This window comes from Balaenoptera musculus, chromosome 8 (assembly GCF_009873245.2).
Source record: "Balaenoptera musculus isolate JJ_BM4_2016_0621 chromosome 8, mBalMus1.pri.v3, whole genome shotgun sequence".
NCBI lineage: Eukaryota > Metazoa > Chordata > Mammalia > Artiodactyla > Balaenopteridae > Balaenoptera > Balaenoptera musculus.
This window is the reverse complement of record NC_045792.1, coordinates 9711875-9733164: the sequence shown is the minus strand read 5'-3', so window position 1 is coordinate 9733164 and position 21290 is coordinate 9711875. Positions and strand designations below refer to the sequence as shown.

At 45.2% G+C, this 21290-nt stretch overlaps 1 protein-coding gene across 3 annotated transcripts in view; it reads left to right on the top strand.

Annotated features, from left to right (window-relative positions):
- Positions 1–21290, top strand: part of GRAMD1B (GRAM domain containing 1B) — a 178474-nt gene that overhangs the window by 28187 nt on the left and 128997 nt on the right. For all 3 annotated transcript variants that reach the window (XM_036860720.1, XM_036860721.1, XM_036860719.1), the window contains exon 2: positions 13872–13937. In XM_036860720.1, the coding sequence (XP_036716615.1) occupies positions 13872–13937 (66 nt within the window). The remainder of the gene's footprint in view (positions 1–13871; positions 13938–21290) is intronic.

The window sequence follows — 21290 nt, the reverse complement described above, 5'->3', positions numbered from 1 at the left end:
ATCAGATGGAAGAATGTACAAGAAAGCACTTTGTAGACTGGAGAGCACTGTTTAAATGTGAAGGATTACTGTTAGTATTAAACATATTAGTATGCAATAGCTTGACTACACTGAAAAAAGCAGCCAGTACTTGCGCTAAAGGAGGGTTTCTCTGATGCAGCCAACAGGTTATCTCCAAGGCTCGGGCAGGGCCACCATCAACACTGGCGATAGCTGCTCAGGCTTGGATTTGTCATCGCTCTGCAGCGCAAAGGGTCAGGTAGGAAGAGAAAATCAGTGAGGCCCTGGAGAGACAGCCACGCTTCTGTGTGACATGGGGCTCGACTGGCCAAGGTGGGAGATGCAGTTATTGAGGTGGGGTCTGTGGGATCCTGTAGAAGAGACATTTAGGGGACAATATGGACAAAGCTTGGAGGAATGAGTGGACGTGGTGTATTTGGGGAGCACAGTTGGCTCAGTGTCAACAGAACTTAGGCGGCACTTCCTGTGGGGGGAAGTGGAGAAGTTGGTTTCGTGTTGTAAGGCAAAGGTCTTTGGACTGTCATCTGTGACATTAGGGGAAACCTTCAGAGGACTTGGGAGGAGGCATGTCTAGCTCTGTTTTAGAAGATAAAGGCGGTGGTCTAGGCGAATTCCTTGCTGGACCGGCTTGCATCCGCCAGTTGTGCACATAGCTTCCCAGTTGTGATATTTTTAGTGACATCACGTTGGTGCTTGAAATCACACGTGGTGGGAGAATTTACAGCACAGAAGTCAACAAGTGATACAAGTCATTCCCCTCTCCCCTTCAAGCTGGTTGTTAAAAATTTATCCAGGGACTTCCCTGGTGGCGCAGTGGTTAAGAATCCGCCTGCCAACGCAGGGTTCGAGCCCTGGGCCGGGAAGATCCCACATGCCGCGGAGCAACTACGCCCGTGCGCCACAACTACTGAGCCTGCGCTCTAGACCCCGCGAGCCACAACGACTGAGCCCGCGCGCCACAACTACTGAAGCCCGCGCGCCTAGAGCCCATGCTCCGCAACAAGAGAAGCCGCCGCAATGAGAAGCCCGTGCACTGCAACGAAGAGTATCCCCCGCTCGCCGCAGCTAGAGAAAGCCCGCACGGAGCAACGAAGACCCAACAGCAGTCAAAAATAAATAAATAAATTTATTTTTAAAAAATTTATTTTTATTTATTAAAAAAAAAATTATCCAACACAGTTTAAGGGGCCATTTCAGTAGGGTAGGACTTTAGTACAATAGTTTGCAGACTCGGGATATGCCTTAAAAATCCTTCAGGCTCCACCCAGACACCCAGAATCAGAATCCAGGGCAAGTGAGGGTGTAGGAACCTATTTCTTAAAAAGTTTTCAGTCAGTTCTTGTGCAGCCAGTCTGGTATGACCGGGGCAGGGACAGAGGAGTAGGGAGGAGGGGATGGATATAAAAGATGTTTCAAAGGTAGGAGCAACAGAACTCTGCGACAGATTGGAGGCAGGGAGCAGAGGAGAGGGAACCGCTGAAACTATTTCTGAGTTCCCTTGTTTGGATAGCTAAGTGGATGGATGGTGATGCAGGTGGCTGAGCGAAGGAAAGCAGACGCAAGTGGTTTGGTAGAAGAGGTGAGAGTGCGGGAGGGAGCAGGCAGTTTTGGACATGCTGCTTGAGGAGCCCATGGACGCGGGGTCTTGGTCATGTCCTGTAAGCAGCTGGGTCCGGGGAACTGATGCTTGGTGGAACGGTCCAAGCTGGTTGGTACAGGTTTGGGAGTCAACATGGGGGGCGTTGAGGCCATGGACTTGCATGAGATTATCGGAGGAGAATGTGTAGTGAAAAGAAGGTGACTGTGGGCAAAGCTGTAACCATGCAGAGGTTGGTAGAAGAGGAGCCAAGAGGAGATCCAGCAAACACCAGTTTGTATTTTGATTACCAAAGTCAGTGGTTCCTTGGAGGGACCAAAGGCTGAATAGAAACCACACATTGTTTCATTTGAATTCTATCAACCCAGTGTGATGAGGCGTGTTGTTGGATGCTGACCTGAATGGTAGCTGTGTGCCTTTGACTTAAAACAGTCTCACAAATTAACCAGGAGACAGACAGTGTGTTGTCAGTTATCTCTTTCAAAACCTGATAGTTGGGAATATAATTTAAAGGTTCTTGGTGTGGAGGAAGTGGGGATGTGTGGGGAGCACAAGCCGGGGCTCTTGGTGTGTCCTGGGAAAGTCTCCTGACTTGTCCCTGTGAGGGGAAATCGACGGAGAAGGAACTTTAACCCATTTTGAGTCGTTTAGATAAAGTGACCAGGATCAAGATGATTGTCCAAGGGACATCCCTGGCGGTCCAGTGGTTAGGACTCCACACTTCTACTGCCAGGGACCCGGGTTCGATCCCTGGTCGGGGAACTAAGATCCCGCAAGCCACGTGGTGCAGCCCCCCAAAAAAAGATGATTGTCCAAGATCAGGTTTTGAGGTTATCTGTGGACAAAGTGGCTTCTGGCTCTCCTGGGGTTTGAGAGCTCTTTGCAGCTTCCTGGCACTTCCTTCCTTCTCCCAATGTGAAGGCTCTGGATTGGGAAGGAAGGGATTTTCTAAAGGCAGGAGGGGCCCCAGGGGGCTGGGGAGGGAGGAAGACGAGGGAGGGTGGGAGGAGGCTGGCCTCTGAGACTCTGCTGCCCGGGGCCTTGGCGAATTCTCACAGACTTCAGGTCCCGGGAAACAACTCGTAGGCCCCGTTCCGTCCTGAGTAAAGGTTTACCACCAGGAGACCTGGTGAAGTTGTATTTACTCTCTTCGGACGGTGTAAGATTTCAGTGTGACGCTGAGTAGTGATTGAGGCCAAGGAAGCTATTGGGATGTGGGAAACTAGGAAAAGGCAGTGTGTTCCTTCGGCTAAGCGCAATTGAAGAGAGATAAGCTGGCACAATTCTCCTTGCTTCCCCCACCCCGCCCCCGCCTTCAGGCCCCATTGGAGGGATGTAATGGGGTAGGTGTAAGTCTTTTAATTGTGTGAGGTGAGAGGCCTAGAATTTTGTCGTGGGTGAGGGATGCTTTACCGTTTGTGAAAACTATCTCAGAACAGGGCATTCTAGAAAATAATTTTTTTTTTCCAACCGAAGCTTAATTATCTATATTCTTGAGAGCCAGGGATTAGCATGAAAATTTAAAACTCATTGTGGGATTAGTAGGTACAAACTGCTATATATAAAATAGGTAAATAACTAGGTCCTACTGTATAGCATAGGGAACTATATTCAATATCTTGTAATAAACTATAATGGAAAAGAATCTGAAAAAGAAGATAGATAGATATATACACACACACACATATATATATGTGTGTGTGTATAACCAAATCACTTTGCTGTACCCCTGAAACTAACACAAATTGTGTTACAAATCAACTAAAGCAAAAAAAGAAAAAAAAAAAGGAATACCAATGTCACCAAAAAAAAAAAAAAGGTACAAACTTCCAGCTATAAAATACATAAGTCCTGGGGATGTAATGTTCAGCATGGTGACAATAGTTAATAATATGATGTTGCACATTTGAAAGTTGCTGAGAGAGTAAATCTTAAAAGCTCTCATCACAAGGTAAAAAACTGTGGAACTTCCATGGCGGTCCAGTGGTTAGGACTTGGCGCTTTCACTGCTGGGGCCCGGGTTCAATCCCTGGTTGGGGAACTAAGATCCCGCAGGCCTTGCGGTACGGCCAAAAAAAAAAAAAAGTAACTATGTATGGTGACAGATGTTAGACTTATCGTGGTGATCATTTTGCAATATATACAAATACCGAATCATTATGTTGTACACCTGAAACTAATACAATGTTTTATGTCAATTATACCTCAATCAAATAAATAAGTAAAAATTAAAAATGTTTTAAATTAACAAAAGAGAAAATTCAATACTCATAGGCATTTTAGAAAGAAAGAAACAAAAAAAAAGTTGCAGCCTTGGGCTTCAGAATCTTTTCCCACTGACGAATACCTGTGATGTCTAATTGGAGGGCCACCTTCTTTCCTGTTCGCCCTCCAATGGAGGCTCTGTCAGGCATGAGGTACGGCTTCCTCATGATGGATAACTGAGAGTTGGGCCACAACTCTGGCATAGGGGTGGCTATGCCACCCTATGGTGGCTTTATTTAGAAGGTTCACATCTAATTCAAGTTGGCATCTCCAGAGCACCAAACCCTGAAGCTTAGTCTGCTGGAAACATGGATGAATGAATGGTCCATCAGGAATTCATACAGACTGGTGGGCTCCTTGAGGTCACAGACCAGGCCTTACAAATCCAGTAAGGCCTAGCAGGATACTTTGAACACAGGTGTCCAGAAAAGGTTGATGAACATTTTGGAAGCACATTGTAATCTGGAGGGAGCATGTAATCTGTACTCAGCAAAGTGTCTTTCTGGACTGCTGGGGAGTATTCAGCAGAAAGTGGAGACCTCAGAGGGAGGACAAGGCTAGCTATTTGTACATTAATTTATCATGTTGTACATCTAATATGTGCTAAGTACAGTGCTGGGCACTGGGGATGGAAAGAAATGGCATAAAATGGGATCTTTGTTCTCAAATAACTTACAGTGTGGTAGAAGGTATACGGAACTGAATCAGTAATTACTGTATCCCAAGGAGTATGATAAGTGTTATGATAAAGGGACGTACAGGGCAGGGTGATATAGGGACCGTAGTGTGGGTGGTGGCCATTGAGGAAGATTTCCCTGAGAAGGTACAACTTTTGGGGGATGATAATAGCTGTAATATTGAGTATCTACTCAATGCCAGATACCTTTCTAAGTATTTTGTGGGTACTAATTTATTTAATTTTCGCAACACCCCAGTGAAGAAGATACTTTTATCATCCCCAGTTTATGGAGGGTGAAATTGAGTAGGTGGAAGAATCGAGATTTGAGTGCTGACCGTCTAAAGCTAGAGCCCTCAGGCTTAATCCCTGAAGATCCTGCCTCAGCGATGGGAATGAGTGAAACAAAGAGGGGAGTGGAGAAAAGGATAAACCAGGCGGGAGAAGAGCAAAGTCAAAGCCAGGGACAAGCAGAATGACCGGAGTGGAGAGTGAAATTCTGGAGCCGGTGAGGGAGATGTGGGAGATGTGAACACTAGGAAGGTAGATGGCAGTCAGCTTACTGGGCTTTTATAGGTTAGTTTTAGGCTAAACTAAGGAGTTTTTGAACTTTGTTCTGAAATTAGGAGACGCCTAAAGGATTTTAAGCCAGGAAGAGGGGAATTCCCTGGCAGTCCAGTGGTTAGGACTCCTCACTTTCACTGCCAAGGGCCCGGACTCCAATCCCTGGTCGGGGAACTAAGATCCCTCAAACCACGCGGTCAAAAAAAAAAAAAAAGTAGTAAGCCAGGAAGAGCCATGATCAAATCTGCATATCAGGAAGAGCACTGTTGTATCAGTGTCAAGGGTAGACTGGAGCAGGGCCGGGTTGGCAACAGGCAAAGCAGTTAGGAGCCTATTAAAGTAATCCCCGCAGGGAGTGATGAGAGCTTGACCTCACGCAGTGGCAGTCAGAGTGTTGAAGGGAGGATGGGATGCCTTTGAGGGATAGTAAGGTAGCATCTGCAGGACCTGGTGTGAAATTGACATGGAGGTGCATTTCTAGTTTGCATGCATCCTTAGTTGTGGAGTCCAAGGAGAGGACAAAAAGATGGTGAAATCAGTATTGGGCATGTTCAGTTTGAGATTCCTGTTGGACCCATTCACCATGGCAAATGTATGATAATAAAAATAAGTATTATTAACATTTTTGGGGTACTTACTACTTGCCAAGACTTCTGTTAAGTGCTTTATATCAGTTAACTTGCTCAATCCTCCAAACAGGTCTGTGAAGTGACTTACATTTTAAAAGACAAGGGGGCAGGAATGTAGAGAGAGGTTAACAAGCTGCTCTGAGTTACTCAGATAACAAGTGGCAGAGCTGGAACTCAAATCCTGGGTTTGATCTGGAAACCTCTACGCTGTTCAATAAAGCTTTCTCCAGTGATGGAGACGTTCTCTAGCTGCACTAATATGGAAGTTAATAGCCACATGTGGTTATCAGGTTCTTGAAATGTAGCTAGTACGACTAAGGAACTGAATTTTTAATGAATTTAAGTAGCCACATGTGACTGGTGACAGCTCAGTGCTGTGCTGTCTTTGGGGGTCATTAACTTATCCATCATAATTGAAGCCTTGCGTGTGGACATGATTCCCCAGAGATATATTGCAGTGGATTTTAATCTTCTGTGGGTTACATTCTCTATTTGAGAATCGGATGAGAGCTATAAATCCTCTCCCCTGCATGTGTAATATAACAATTTCAGAGATCCACAAAACCTAGGCTCCCCAGGTATAAAGCTGGAAGAGCAAGAAACCCAATAAAATGTGAACTCCTTGAGCATGGATTTTTCATCTGTTTCATTTACTGCTTTGTATTTGGTATCTAGATTCTCGAACAATGCCTGGCCTATAGTTGGTATCAGATAATTTATTAAATGAGTGGCTGAATGAGTCCTGGAAACATTTTAGGACCAACCAGAAGAAGAGTCCATGAAGTTCCCTAAAAAAGAAGAGAAAAACAAAAGTAGGATAAAATCCAAGAAAGAGCAGAGGGTTTTGTCATAGAAGGCAAGAAGGGTGAAGTTTAAAGAATGGGAATAATCATCAATGCCAGACCTGCCTGGGTGGTCAAATGAGGTTAGGATGTAACTATTGTCATTGGCTTTGGCAGTAACAGAGGTCCTGGTTGACCAAACCAAGGAGGGGTAGGGGTGTGGTCCAGGTTACAGTGACTAATTCACGAAATCAATGGTGAGGAAGCAGAGGCAGTGAGTGTGATGTCCAGTGGGTCTCAGTCCTGGTTGCCCCCCAGGATCACTGGGAAGCTTTTAAAAAATACGCATTCCTGGACAGGTTCAGACTCTGACTTGGTAAATTTGGGGAGGGGGCCAAGGAATCTGCATAGAAAAGCTCCTAGCTTATTCTGATACAGTTTTTTTTTTTTAAAGTAATTTAGTTTACTGATTGCCTTAGGAGCATTAAAATGTTTTAAAGATGAACGATTTTAAATTACATAGAAAAACCAATAAATGAGACATGCCTGAAATAGGGAGATAAGGATTTCTTCTTTGTTTATTAATAACTGCTTAATTATCACAACACATTATATGCAAATCTCTGATAGAGTTTTGATGGAAGTTTGGCAGTCACCAAATAGTGCATTCTTTCAATAAAATATGGCCCTGAAGGGACGGAAGGAAACATAAAGGAGTTGAGGGAGAGATTTTTTTTTTTAAAGACAGAGACATGGGTATGTTTAGAGGCAGAAGAACTATTAAATAGAGAAGCATTAGTGACTTGTAATGAGTTAAAAGATATTTAGCTGGATTCTGAATCCCTCAGTCTTTGACCAGCTACCCACCTTGCTACTTGTTTCCAGGGGAGGCATTAAGCAGAAGCAGTCCTGCTACCTTTGTAGACAGATCATTAATCTTCACGCAGAGCATGTTATTTTCTAAGTAGTATTTGAGAATATTCAGGTATGTTGCGTAAGAAGCTGGCAGTCATTGGCAGTGTCCCAAATCACATCTGTTTACTTATCGTCTATTATTAGACTTTCCTATACCCGCTTGCCAGATGACAAACAAACTATTCTCTTTTATTTTCTACTTACAGGCTACCTGCCTTTCTTCCCCCAGATGCCCTTCCTCTTTAAACTGAAATGGTAGATGCTAGAGTCATTTCTCAGGCGGATATAATTCAACATGAAAACCCAGCCTTTTATCAGTGACAGTGCGACTCTACTTTTCTTTTCTTTTTTTTTTTATAATTGCTTTACAATGGTGTGTTAGTTTCTGCTTTATAACAAAGTGAATCAGTTATACATATACATATGTTCCCATATCTCTTCCCTCTTGCGTCTCCCTCCCTCCCACCCCTCTAGGTGGTCACAAAGCACCGAGCTGATCTCCCTGTGCTATGCGACTGCTTCCCACTAGCTATCTATTTTACATTTAGTAGCGACTCTACTTTTCAAGTCAGTGGCTCTCAACATTTTTTATCATAAGGTTCTCTTCTGTTAATTTCCTCCCATGTATTGGATGTTTCAAAGTAATTTATCTGCCAAACTAACTGTGAATATTAAGTAAAATTGATGTCCAACATTTCTGGTATACCTACCAAGGCCCAAACGTGGCCCTAGACACTTTCTATAGATGATTTCTACCATTTCTAATCCCCACTGCAGTCCTTAAAGGCATGTGGTGTATACCCATGTCTGACACTTAGAAAAGTTAAATAATATGCCCAGTATCACTGTGCTAAGTGGCAGAACTTGTGTCTTCCTGACTCCAATTCTTGAACTCAGATATTGGGAAATAGGCTGAGAGAGGGTAAGGGACCTGGTCAAAGTTTATAGGGCCAATAAGAAACAAAGCCAGGGCGAACCTCGGTTTGTCTGTCTCCATGCTATTCTACTACATCCACTACTTAAATTTATTTCTTCCCCCACTTTAAAAAAATTTTTTTATTAATTTTTATTGGAGTATAGTTGCTCTACAACGTCGTGTTATTAGTTTCTTGCTGTACAGCAAAGTGAATCAGTCATGCGTATACATATCCCCCACTTTTATTAATCAGATATTTATCAATCAAAGCCACTCTAGGGGCTTCCCTGGTGGCGCAGTGGTTGAGAATCTGCCTGCCAATGCAGGGGACACGGGTTCGAGCCCTGGTCTGGGAAGATCCCACATGCCACGGAGCAACCAGGCCCGTGAGCCACAATTACTGAGCCTGCGCGTCTGGAGCCTGTGCTCCGCAACAGGAGGCCGCGGTAATGAGAGGCCCGCGCACCGCGATGAAGAGTGGGCCCCACTTGCCACAACTAGAGAAAGCCGTCGCACAGAAACGAAGACCCAACACAGCCATAAATAATTAAATAATTAAATAATTAAAAAAAAAAAAAGATTCTTCCATGCCACCTTTAATTCCCATTAAAAAAAAAAAAGCCACTCTAAGCTTTTCAGAGCTTCTAATTAGCATAAGATAATTGGTATTAACACACTAGATTGCTCTGATTAGAGCCAAAAACAAAGAAATGTGAAAAATGAGTGCACAGCCTTAGTGTGGGTAAATGTACAGGTTCCATTAGGCTCTGGAAATACTAAATGACATCTCGCATAGCCCCATAATTGCTTGGCATCCCCTGAATCTCTCAAAACCCCTTCCGGGCTTAGGAGACCCCATTAGTGTTGTCTGGGCGAGAAAGAACTGTTTCTACTTAGGAAGCACCAGCTCAGAAAAAGTGCCAAATTTAGTTTCCCTAGGAGTGAAGCTGTACTTTGCACAGGGCAGAAGCACACCTTCCTGCTGGCTTGTGGGTTTAGGCTGAACTTCCTGCCAGTGCCCGGGGGTGGGGGAGGGAGGAAGGGAGACCAGTGGAATCATGGGAATTTACCCAGCCTGCCTTGCGGAGCTTCCTGCTAGCTCGGTAGCCTGTGAATTTCTGCCTCTGGAGTGTGCTCTGCCTCAGATTACAATGGATTTTTCCCAGCCAGGGTTACTGGTTCAGTGTGACCTTCTAGGATAAGCTCCCAGCACTAGCTTGCTGGCAGAGAACAAAACCAGGACTCCAGATTCGGTTCGCTTCAGCTGGTTTCCCTCCGGAACATTCCGGGGTGCACAGAAGCACTTCCCCACCTTATTTAGTAACACAGTGTGCTGTTTCAAAATTTAATTGCTACAGTGGTTTTTATCAGCAGCTTGAATTTGCAGCAGGAGGGATTTTAGTCATCCTCATGCGTTTTCTAGCTCTTTTGGGGGAAAGGCAGACGGTTGCTTATACAACTTCCCTTCCTTGCAGTGTTAAGTGACTTTCAGTCATCTAGTGCCCAGGCTAAGTCATTCCAAATCGGTGTTTGGAGTTTCTTTTCAGACTTTCTAAGAGACGTTTTCATCCGTGAGCGCCCTCTGCCGGACTTCCTTCAAGTTCTTCTCAACTTCCTTAAGCTGTAGAGCCGGCACTGGCCACCTGTCCCTCCAAGGCCTTGACTGAAATGGAGTGGTTGTGGACGTGGCCCCTGACCTTCTGGCCTTCCACAGTCCTCTACAAGCACCCTACCGTGGTGATGGCTTTTCTGCGTGACCTCAGAAGACCGGCAGATTCATTTAGGGAACAGGGTGAGCTGCCCAGTGTCCAGGTGGTCTGTATCGTTTGAAAAGGCTCATATAAGAGAGGAACTGAGAGTTTTTGCGAGAGAGCAAGGCCATGTCTGAATCTCTGGGAATTCTGCTCAACAACGATCATTTCATGGGGTTGGGTGGAGCGGGAGTGGTTGGCGTCTATCTCACCTTTAAAGAAGGTGGGAAAAAAAGTCCTGAAAATGGGAGGAGAGAGGACCAGGCTCCTTTGGGGGGTGGGGAGGCAGGGGGCTCTCTAGAGGAGGAAGGAGCCCATGCGTGCTGCAGCTGTTGCTGCTGTGGAGTTACCCGCAGTTCCTCCTGTTACACGTTCTCCTCTCCAATATGTTGCCTGAAATCCCCCAGCAGAAGTGTCTGCGACCTGCGCCCCTTCATCCTTCCGGTGTTGCTGCATCGCAGTGCTCAGGGAACACTTGTGCCTCCTAGGCCGGGGCTCCTTACGTCCCAGCCTTCTAGCACAGTGCCTGGTATGTGGTAAATGTTTGGTGAGCCGAGCTGAACCAGAATGCCCTCTCAGGATTCCCTGCCGGTCCAGTGGTTAGGACTCTGTGCTCTCACTGCCGGGGGCCCGGGTTCAGTCCCTGGTTGGGAAACTAAAATCCCACAAGCCACACGGAGTGGCCAAATAAATTTAAAAAAAAAAAAAAAAAAAAAAAAAAGCCCTCTCTTCTCAGTTCTGCTCATCCTGAATCTGTTCAAATATCAAGTGTCAGCAAAAAAACCCTTGCTGTTGAGATGGTCTTCTCTTACCAGCCCCAGAAGGAAGCGATCTTTCTCTGGTCTATGTTTCTGTAGCTTTTAATATTTACTGCTAAGAGTTATCATTTTCTACTTTTAAATGTAGTTTAAAATTATAGTTTATATTGACTCTTACTTTCCAGATTGTAAACACCTTGAGAGCAGGATCCCTGTCTGATTCATGGCTTTATTTTCCATGACCCACAAAACGATGACTTGCACGTAATAATAGCATTTGTACAACAGTTAGTATGTGCCAAGCAGTATTCTCCATACTTTACATATGTTCATTCTTTAATTCTTACAACAGCTTTACATTCTTTAATCCTTACGACAGTAAGAACTATCATAACATCTATCTCCATTTTGTAGGTAAGGAAAATGACTAATAATTTGCTCAGGGTTGTGTTAAGTAGGAAGTGGAGGAGCTTGGATATAACCTGAGGCAGCATATTCCAAAGTCTTGACTTAACTTGGATGCTGCCTTTTGACATATGTGCACATAGAGGGCATTGTAGAAATACTTGTTGAATGCATGCACGTTGATATTTCTTAGTTATTTAGAACCAATAAATCGTTTAAAGGTGATCCATTGTTAACTTTCATCTCCACCCTCTGAACGGTTTTCTAAGCAATGGGAAGGCCAGAAGGGGGCGCCAGAAAGTTGGTTCTAGTTTTGGTTTCAGAAGCTGGATGGCTTGGCCTCGTTCAGGTTCTGGTTTGGAAGTCAGCAGTGCCATCTAGTGAGATAACTTGCTAAAATCAGCTCAGAATTATTTTTCTGAAACTCTGGTACTTCTCATTTAGTTCTGGGAGCCCCTCTATTAGCTTTACGTTAAGCTTTGATTGCCAGAGGGAGGGTAGGGTGAGAAGGAAGCACAGCCCTATATAGATAGCTTAAATGGAGTCCAGTTTGATCTCTTCCGTGAAGAGGCTGTAATGCTGATTGTGGTCATTGGGTTGGTTGAGCCCCTTTGGGTGTTAGATAGTGTAAAACACTGGGTTCCAGACAGCCCTCCCTCCTACTTCTCCTCACATGTACTGCCAACGGTGTAGACTGGTATTCCTCTCTCTCGTTTTTTTTCTTTTTAAATTATTATTATTGTTGTTATTTTGGTTTTCCTCTCTTGATGCTTGCCTCTGGAGCTGAGTCTGCTGTGGAATTTGAGTCCCAGTCATCTGTGGGTTGCCTACTGTAGTCTTAACACCGATTCCAAGTTGTATAGAAGAGGCTGCTTGATACATATGACAGGTCAGCCCCAATGTAAGAGATCCCATGGGGTAGCAACACAGCAGTATAATTTTGTCATAAGGAGTTTTTAAAAGGCAAGTCTATGAGACCTTGCAAAGAGGGAATGATGAGTAGCCGCACGTTCTCCACAGGGAATGAGCGGCAAAAAAAAAAGTGCTTTGTGTAGAGTAAAAGAAAGAACACAGGATTGTGTGCACACTTGGTTCTGCCAAGCAACTGGAAGCTTTGTGTGTGGTGCTGTTCTGATTTCTGGCGCGTGTGTGTGTGTGTGTGTAGGTGCATGTTTGTGTATTTGAAAATTTGACGTAAATTGCTTCTAAGTTCATTTACTTCTTGCTGAAAAATCAGAACATGAGAGCATGGTTGTAAAGTCACGTGCTTCTTTGGTGGCGAGTGTACGGTCACTGGGGCGGGCACTTACCCTACAAGATGGTTCACAGTTTGCCGTCTTCTGGGGATCTAGTCTAAGGAGTGTACTCTGTAGAGATCAGTGCTTTTTATGACTGTGGACAATCCACCAGAACAAGGGAACAAGTTTGGTTGTACCGGGCCTGGGTTATAGTGACATATATGGTAATAGAAATTTATTATTAATGGAATCTATGCCAAACAGGGGTTTGCTAACTTTTTCTGTAAGGGGCCACACAGTAAATACTTAGGCTTTGTGGGTCTAATGGCCTCACTACTGCACTTATTCAGTTCTGCCTTAACTGCACAGCTCTGCCATTGTAGCAAAAAGGCAGCCCTGGTTAGTATGTAAATGAATGGGTGTGGCTGTGTTTCAATAAAACTTTATTTATGACATAATTTTGAATTTTGTATAATTTTCACATGTCATGAAATATTATTATCATTTAAAAAATGTTTATTCCCAGCCATTTAAAAAAGCAAACACCATTCTTAGCCCACGGGGGCTCCAGATTTGGCCACGGGGCTGTGGCTTTACGACTCTTGATTAGAAACCTGGAGTACTTAATAATTAGCAATTAATAAAAATTATTTGTTCACCAGCTTTATGTTCAGTTAGTGTCATAAGGTGTCTGAACAGCTTTTCTTTCTCTTGAGTAGGATGAATGACTGTTGAATTCCACAGTCATTTAAAGTAAGCACTTCAAGAACTCTTGTGAGCTGAAGCTCTATAATCTTCGTGCCTACAGGGCTTTAAGGAGTGGAGGGTCTCCACCTTCTAATCCCTCTTTTGTCCCTCACCCTCTTCAGCCTGCCCTGGAGGCGGGGAAGCAGGCCAGGTGGCCCCAGACTCCATCAAGTCTCAAGTCTTTCTCCTGCTGGAATTCCCTCCCACCCGCACCCCTCCCCTTCCTGCCCGCAAGACTGCAAGCCAGCACCTTGAGTGTCTCAGGGGAGGTGGAAGAATGGGATTATTATCCTGTCCTACAGATCTAGAGGCCCAGGTACAGAGAATGCCAGAGGCATTCACTCACAGAGACTGTGTGGCCTAGGAAGAAAAAGGTGATAGGTCAGGATCTTCCTCTTGTGCTTTAGGCGTGATGGGTGGGGTTTTCACCAAATGCGTGTCTCAGTTCCACCGTCTGGCAGTATACCCTCTGTGTAAACCTACCCGGGGAACGTCTACCTTTAAGATGTTGTAACCCCGTTTCTCCGTTGAGCTGAAGTCTAGATGCTCTCCCCCAGGGTTGAGAAAGAAGCCTAACGTTAACGGTTCACATCCTGTCTTTCCTCAGCAGCCAGCAGAGCAGCCATGACGATGACTCTAGCAGGTTCCTGAGTCCTCGGGTGCGGGAAGAAAGGTAAGATCACATGAGGAGGGAGAGGATGGGAGCAGCGATGACAGGGGGTGCGGAAAATGTTTGAGGAAGATGGTGCTTCTGCGGCGAGCGAGAACTGTGGGAAACTGCAGAGAAATCGGGGCCCGCCAGACCTCTGTGCTCAAACACGGATTGGGAAGAGGATGCTTCCCCTCGACCCGAGAGGGGACCGATTCTAAAGGCTTTTGGTGTTCAGCAGGGGGAGAAGTCAGTGCGTGGAAACCAAGTCCGTTGGGAAGATGTCAGAGTGGACTTGGGACCTGAGGCACACTCTGAAGGTTGGGTACGGTGTGGAGCGGGAGGGGAAAGGGTATTTTGTGTCCGAGGAAAACGGCATGGCCGGGCATGCGTGTGTGGCATCAGAGTGGTACCTGAAAGGTGGGTTCGCCTCTTGGTGGGTGTCAACCAGAAGATACAACCAAGCCAAAGATGGGAAGAAGGAAGGAGTTATCCCAAGGCAGTGTTTCCCCAACAGCAAAACTGGGGAAGTTTTAAGCTAAGGGTATTCATGCGTATTCGTGAAGGGGCTTGAGCCGAGGAGAATTCAGCATGGAATTGGGACAGAGGTCGGCAGAGTTCAAGCGTTAGTTGATTGACCTGAGGAGGGTCACCATCATCCTTCCGTCCTCCACCTGGGTGGGGGCACGTGGGAGTCAGCACCATCAACCTGTTAACGTCTCCCACCTGGTTGGGGTTTCTGTACCTGCAAAACAGCTCAAGGATACTGTTGTGTGTATCCCTGGAGGGGGATCCAGGACCCTGCCCCAAGGCTGCACTATTGTTTCTTGACTGTTCCTCTCCTGTCTCCTCCGTATCCCCTCCCTTCCCTGATTAGCAACTGTTTGAACCTGCCCGCCAGAACTCAGGGAAGGTCATGGAGGCTAAATGAAGCCTATTTCCTGTAATCAAGAAGTGGGGGGCACAGAAAGGCTTTTGTGCCCAGGAGCCCCACAGGGTCCTGCTCAGTATCAGTATCTGTTTGCAAGATGACAGCAGAACACCAGGATTGGAGTGGATGGTAGGTGTCAGAGGTTAACGGAGAATGAGGTGGGGTGTACAGGGGGCCCTGAGGATACGGAGGCTCCTGGACGCTCATTTGAGGCTCTGAGGTGGGACTGGCTAAACACTCAGGCTGTGGGCCCCAGGTGGCATCTGCTGCAGGTAGCGCCTCTGAATGGTAGACAGAGGGAGTGGTCTGTTGCAGCAAGTTAAGCTTCTGTGCCCAGCGAAGGTGGACCGCACTGACCTTAACGGAAGGGGGGTCTCAGCAGACATGCCACAGGGCTCTGCTTTTGGTCTAGCTCTGTTTATCATTTTTATCAACAAACCGGATGAAAATGCAGAAGGTACTTTTACCTCATTTATCAAACTTATGGTGACTGCTCAGCTGAGAGGGAGTAGAGAGAACACCAAGGTTGATAGAACCAAGACTTAATATTATTTCAAATAGAACAGTAGGTGGAAACAACATGGAGTATTTTAAAAAAGGAAATGTGCTATTATATATTTATACATTTATATTAGAATAGTTTCTTAAGTGTAGGGTTACCACAGGGAGCCTAACTTGATAGGATCTCATGTGGAAAAGAACTTAAGGGTTACTTTTTAACCAGCCAAATATGAGCCAGTAATATGAAGCAAGTACCAAATGATCTTTAAAAGTCTGAATTCATTACTGGAAGGATGGAGCATGGATTTAAAAAAAAAAAAGGTTTCACTGTAGTCTGCACTAGTTTGACCATATCTGATGTATTATTCTCCGTTCTTTGGAAATGGATATTGATAAATTAGAGTTCAGAAAAGAATGATCAACATGATAACTATGTCATTATAAGGATTGGTTGAAGGAAAGGGGTTTAGCCTGGAAAAGAGAAGGTTTAGAATGACTATAGCAGCACTCTTTAAATATCTGAAAGCCTAAGAAATAGAACTAGAGGGGTAGAAGTTACAGCGAGAAGGATTTCATCTCAGGATGAGAAAGAACTTTTCCATGATGAGAGCTGCACTGCAATGGAACAGACCTTGTAAAGTAATGAACTATCTCCTCCATACAAGTGTTCAGGCAAAAGCTAGATGGTATGTCATGAAAAGGATTTCATCCTGGGCAGGAGGGTGGGACCTTCCCTTTATAAAGTTCTATGAGTTCTGCCCTAGTTCTCAGTTTTGTACTTGTTACTAACCAAAATTAACAGTTCAGCTCATCAATTTAGGCGGAGGCACGGGGCCTCCAAGGGGCAAAGATTAATCACTCTTGTAAAGATGCTTTCATCAGTTATGATCTGATGGCAGTGCCCTCAGTCTCTAGAGTGGCCTTTGCTCTCTTTTCAATGCTGTCTGGATTTCGACAACCATACTCTCAAAATTGGAAGGGTCCGTAGAGTTCCCCAGCAGAACTCCCTTCCCTGTGCTTGTGCGCCAAACATCTCTGGAAGCGTTCCGTCCATTTCTGATCATCATACCTTCAGCTGCCCCTTGTCTGTCTGCTCTATGATTGGCAGCTCCTCAGTTCCCTGTTTTATCCCTGCTGCTTAGGGCATTCCTGGGAGAAATGAATAAGTGCCAAATTGTACATATTCTGCAATGCGTTTTTCCCAAGGCTGCTTGCTAACTGGAGAGAGCCCTGCCTTTTTGTTCAGTATTTGGGATTGTATGCTGATAAAAATTATATTCTAGCTCCTTCTCTGCCCACTCCCCCAACCAAGTGAAATGTTATGGAGGGTCTCCCTTCCAAACCTCTGCCCAGAAAAATCCTCGAAATGTCTTCCCTGGTCCTTTCTTCTCCCTGGCCCACCGACAGCCCCCTGAACTCTTCACGGTGGATGTTGGATACAGTTTTGCACTAGCTCACCTTGGCAGTATGGGAAGCAGAGAGGGCTGGGCTCAGAAGGGTGCTTCTTGTGGCGGTCCCTGTGGACCCCTCCCCTCGAAGCTCAGGACTGATGTGTGTTCACCAGGGCCTTTCTGAATGAATTCTTTTTTCCCTTCTCAGCCAGTGGGTTCTGCTGGAGAGAGCAAGTCCTCAGAGTGCTAATGAATCACTCAGCCCCAGCTCAGCACAAACCTTTACACCCTGCACCTAATCCTTCCTCTAACATGTTTCCATCCAATTAAGAGACTCTCTGGGGCATTTTGGATATTACTCTGTGATATCCTGACCTAGAGCAGGTGTGAGATCTGAACCCTGGGGAGATTTTCTGCGGGAGTGGGGGAATCTGGTTTGTGCCCTTTGCTCTTGGCCCAGTTTGATGGGCAGCACACCCTGCTGGTTACAGCGGCATTCCCCACACTGGCCAGGCCTTCCTGGACAAACGGATCATCTCATTTACTCTTTGCCCCTCCCCTGGGAAGCAGGTAGAGCAGGGTTGAAAATGGTCAAGTATGAAATGGGTAATATGGACCCTTTTCTGTGGCTCCTCCTAATTCTCCAAATCATGTGGTCAATTACAGAATGAAGGATCGTTTCATAGAGCAGGCAAAAAAAAAAAAAGTTTGATTTCTTCTGGTTTGTTTTTGTTTTTCTAAAAAATTTATTTATTGTATTTATTTTATTTTTGGCTGCACTGGGTCTTCATTGCTGTGAGGGGGGCTTTCTCTAGTTGCGGCACGCCGGCTTCTCATTGCGGTGGTTTCTCTCATTGCGGAGCTCGGGCTCTAGGCACGCGGGCTTCGGTAGTTGTGGCACGTGGGCTCAGTAGTTGTGGCTCGCGGGCTCTAGAGCACAGGCTCAGTAGTTGTGGCACACGGGCTTAGTTGCTCCACGGCATGTGGGATCTTCCTGGACCAGGGATCAAACCTGTGTCCCCTGCATTGGCAGGCAGATTCTTAACCACTGCGCCACCAGGGAAGTCCCGATTTCTTCTGTTTTAAAGATCAAAATTATAACCCTTTAGTACGAGATAACTTTCAACTGGTTAAATAAAACATTGATTTTTCTTTTTTCTTGTACAAGGTTCAGAATGGATGTAATATTTAGAGACAAATAGCTACTCTACTGTAGTCTAAAAACAGTCCACAGGACTTCCCTGGTGGCTCAGTGGTTAAGAATCTGCCTGCCAATGCAGGGTACACGGGTTCGAGCCCTGGTCCGGGAATATCCCACATGCACTGGAGCAACTAAGTCCATGCACCACAACTACTGAAGCCCACACGCCCTAGACCCCACGAGCTGCAACTACTGAGCCCATGTGCTGCAACTACTGAAGCCCGTGAGCCTAGAGCCAGTGCTCTGCAACAAGAGAAGCCACCGCAATGAGAAGCCCGTGCACCGCAAGAAAGAGTAGCCCCCGCTCACCACAACTAGAGAAAGCCCGGGCGCAGCAACAAAGACCCAATGTGACCAAAAAAAGGAGGAAGAGTCCACATTACAGCAAAGAGGGAAATGCCTCAATAAGATATCCAAACTTAAGGGCTTCTAAGAATTGTATTTTTCCTCATTCACATCAATTTCTGTCCTGAAGGAAAAAAAGTCTTTGGGTAGGTGAGTGCAAGAGGCGGTCATTTCCTGGGCAGGTGTGCATCAGGGAGAAGGGGCAATTTTGGGAAAAGAATCAGTTTATTGGGAAGCAGGGATTGTCTCAGAGATAGGAATAATTCCCTCAGGTTTCTGGTTGAAAGCAAAATAGATCTAACTTCCCCAAAGTGTGTATGTGTGTGCGATGGAATTTGGGACACTAATCCATTTTCATGCTTCGAGGTGAAGTCACGGGTACACTTACAAAGCACTAGTTCCCAGGTTCAGCCCAAACTGGAACTGCTGGTAAGGTTTCTGAGGTCCCCAGGTCTTTATTTATTTAGTACATTCACCCAGTGGCAGGACCTTTCATACAAAGCCAGTAGTGTAGAAAAAGGAGCTATTTTTACTAAGGACCGTTTATGTACAGGATGTTAGTTTCAACAGAACGTGGTCTCAGTTGAACAGGAAGCCTTTTCGTGGTAGGAAAATGAGACATGGAGAGGGCTGGAGTGTAACTGAGGACCAAGGCAGGGCTCCATGCATTCACATACTCATTCCTGCATGCGGGCATGTGTGCCACAAACCTTTATTAAATGTCTTCAACATGCTGGAGCCTGCCTGAGTCCAGGCTGCAGCATGAATAAGAGGCTTGCCCTCTGCCACGGGGCCCTGCGGTGTGCAGGAAAGAGTGAGAGTCTCAGTCAGCAGACCTGGTTTTGTCTGCCTTCTTCCATATTGACTGTGCATTTTTAAAAGCGTTTTCCTCAGCTTTACTGAACCTTAGTTTCCTCATTTGCAAAAGTCTTTTCTTGTAAAGAGTACATGAGATAACGTGTGTAGAATGCCTGGTACTTAGTAGGTGCTTAGTATGGTGGCTGCTAGGACTCTGATGGTTTTGGCTATCGTGAGGTTTTACTCTCACTGTCTTAGCAGATCTGTGTTCTGTCCTTGAAGAAGCAGAGACAGAAAGAATGTGTAGAATATTGATCATTTGCAAAATACCAGATATTGACCCTGAGGATAAACAGATTAAGGCATGGTATTTGCCCTCAAGAGCCTTCTTGTCTTATGGTGAGACATACCTATAAGTAAGCAAGTATAACGTAGTGTAATAATTGACAGATGGAATTTTGTCTAATAGAATTTCGTCGTAGTAGAACTAAAGAATTTGTTTACTAATGCACCTAATCTGTGCAGTGAATCTTGCATATACTTTTAAATAAAACCTCTCAACAGCCCTATCAAATAGATGCTATTATTATCCTCATATTAGAGTTTAGGAAACTGAGGCTCAGTGGAGTTAAGAAATTTGCCCAAGTAATGCAGGTACTCTGCTTGGGGCGAGGCTTGGGGAGGAGGGAGGGAGAGGGCAGTGGTATCCAGAAAGACTCCACGGAGAGGGGGAGAGGGCTGTGTGTCAGCTGAGAGCTGCAAGGTGAGTAGGAGTCCGTCACATGGACAGCATTCCCAGGCGAGGGAACAAGATGTACATAAGTATGGAGGCGTGAGAAAGCAAGGCATGTTCAGGAACGGCAAATACTTCAGTACTGCTGCCGAGGATGTCCCAGGAGCAGGGGTAGCTAGCGAGCGGCTGGAAATCATCTTTGTACAGGTAAGCAGGTGCCTGATCATGTCACATCCTGCCATGATTGAGTGGCCCGTATTTATAGATGGGGGAAGTGAGTGAGGGATTTGGAGGAAGGGGCACCCAAGTCTCTCCCAGATATTCTTGTGAGAAAAATCCTTTTCATCCTAGTGTGAGAGATGGATTCAAGGAACAAACACTGGAAGCAGATAGACAAGGAAGGATACTGTGGCAATTGTCCACCCATTCGTTCCCTCATTGAATAAGGGATTTATTGAGCATATACTGTACACTAGCTACTCTTCTGGGTGTTGGTGGCTACAGCTATAAACAAGATAACCATTGTTTCTCCTTTCACGGTGCTTACTTTCTAGTGAGGGAAGATAAATAATAAACAAGAAAACGTCAAGTAGTAATAAGTGCTGTAGAGAAGATGAGGAAAGGTGAGGTGGTGGACCAAGGCTTTTTGGGACTACTGTGAGTTAGGTGGGAGGGACGGCTTACTGATGTGGTGACATTTAAGATGAGACCAGATGGGCACATTTCTGAATTATGGTAAAAGAATAGAAAAGAGGACTTCTCTGTACCTCACTCTCCTCATCTATAAAATGGGTATAATAACAGCTCCTACCTCATAGGGTTGTTGAGAAGATTGAATGTGTATATGTGTGATGATTAGAACAGGAATGGTGCCTGGCACATGGCTAGCATTATATATGTGCTTGCTATTATTGTTATTAATAATAATGCTATTGTTACTAAAATACTGGGTAAAGCGGGAAGATTTGAGGAGCAGGGGTGGTAGTGAGTTTCATTTAGATGTGTGGAGTTTGAGCATGGAGTGTGCAGGTGGAGAGATACACTGTGTCGTTGGCCACACCTGTTTGAAGCTCAGGAGACAGGACTAAAACTTCTTGTTTGGAAATGAGAATATAGTTGAGGCCAAGAGTCTTAGAATGAGCAGAGTTTAAGCAGAAGATAAGGGAAGGAGGAATTTGCAAAAGATTGCCCACTGAAGCTAAGAGAACTAGGGGACAGAAATATCGTAGAAGCAAGGAAGAAGAGACAAAGAGGGTAGAGATAGGTAAGAACTAAAAAGGATCTTCTGCAGTGGTAATTAGGAGGTCATTGATAACCATAGAGCAGTTTTAGAAGAGAATATATGAGGGGAGGAAGGAGAGTCTGAACATGGGGAATTCATTCTAGACATTTGCTTGGGAAGAAGAGAAATAGAGATGGTACGTAAGGGTGTTTGGGGAGAATGTTTGTTTTAATATAGGGAGACACAGCACATTTT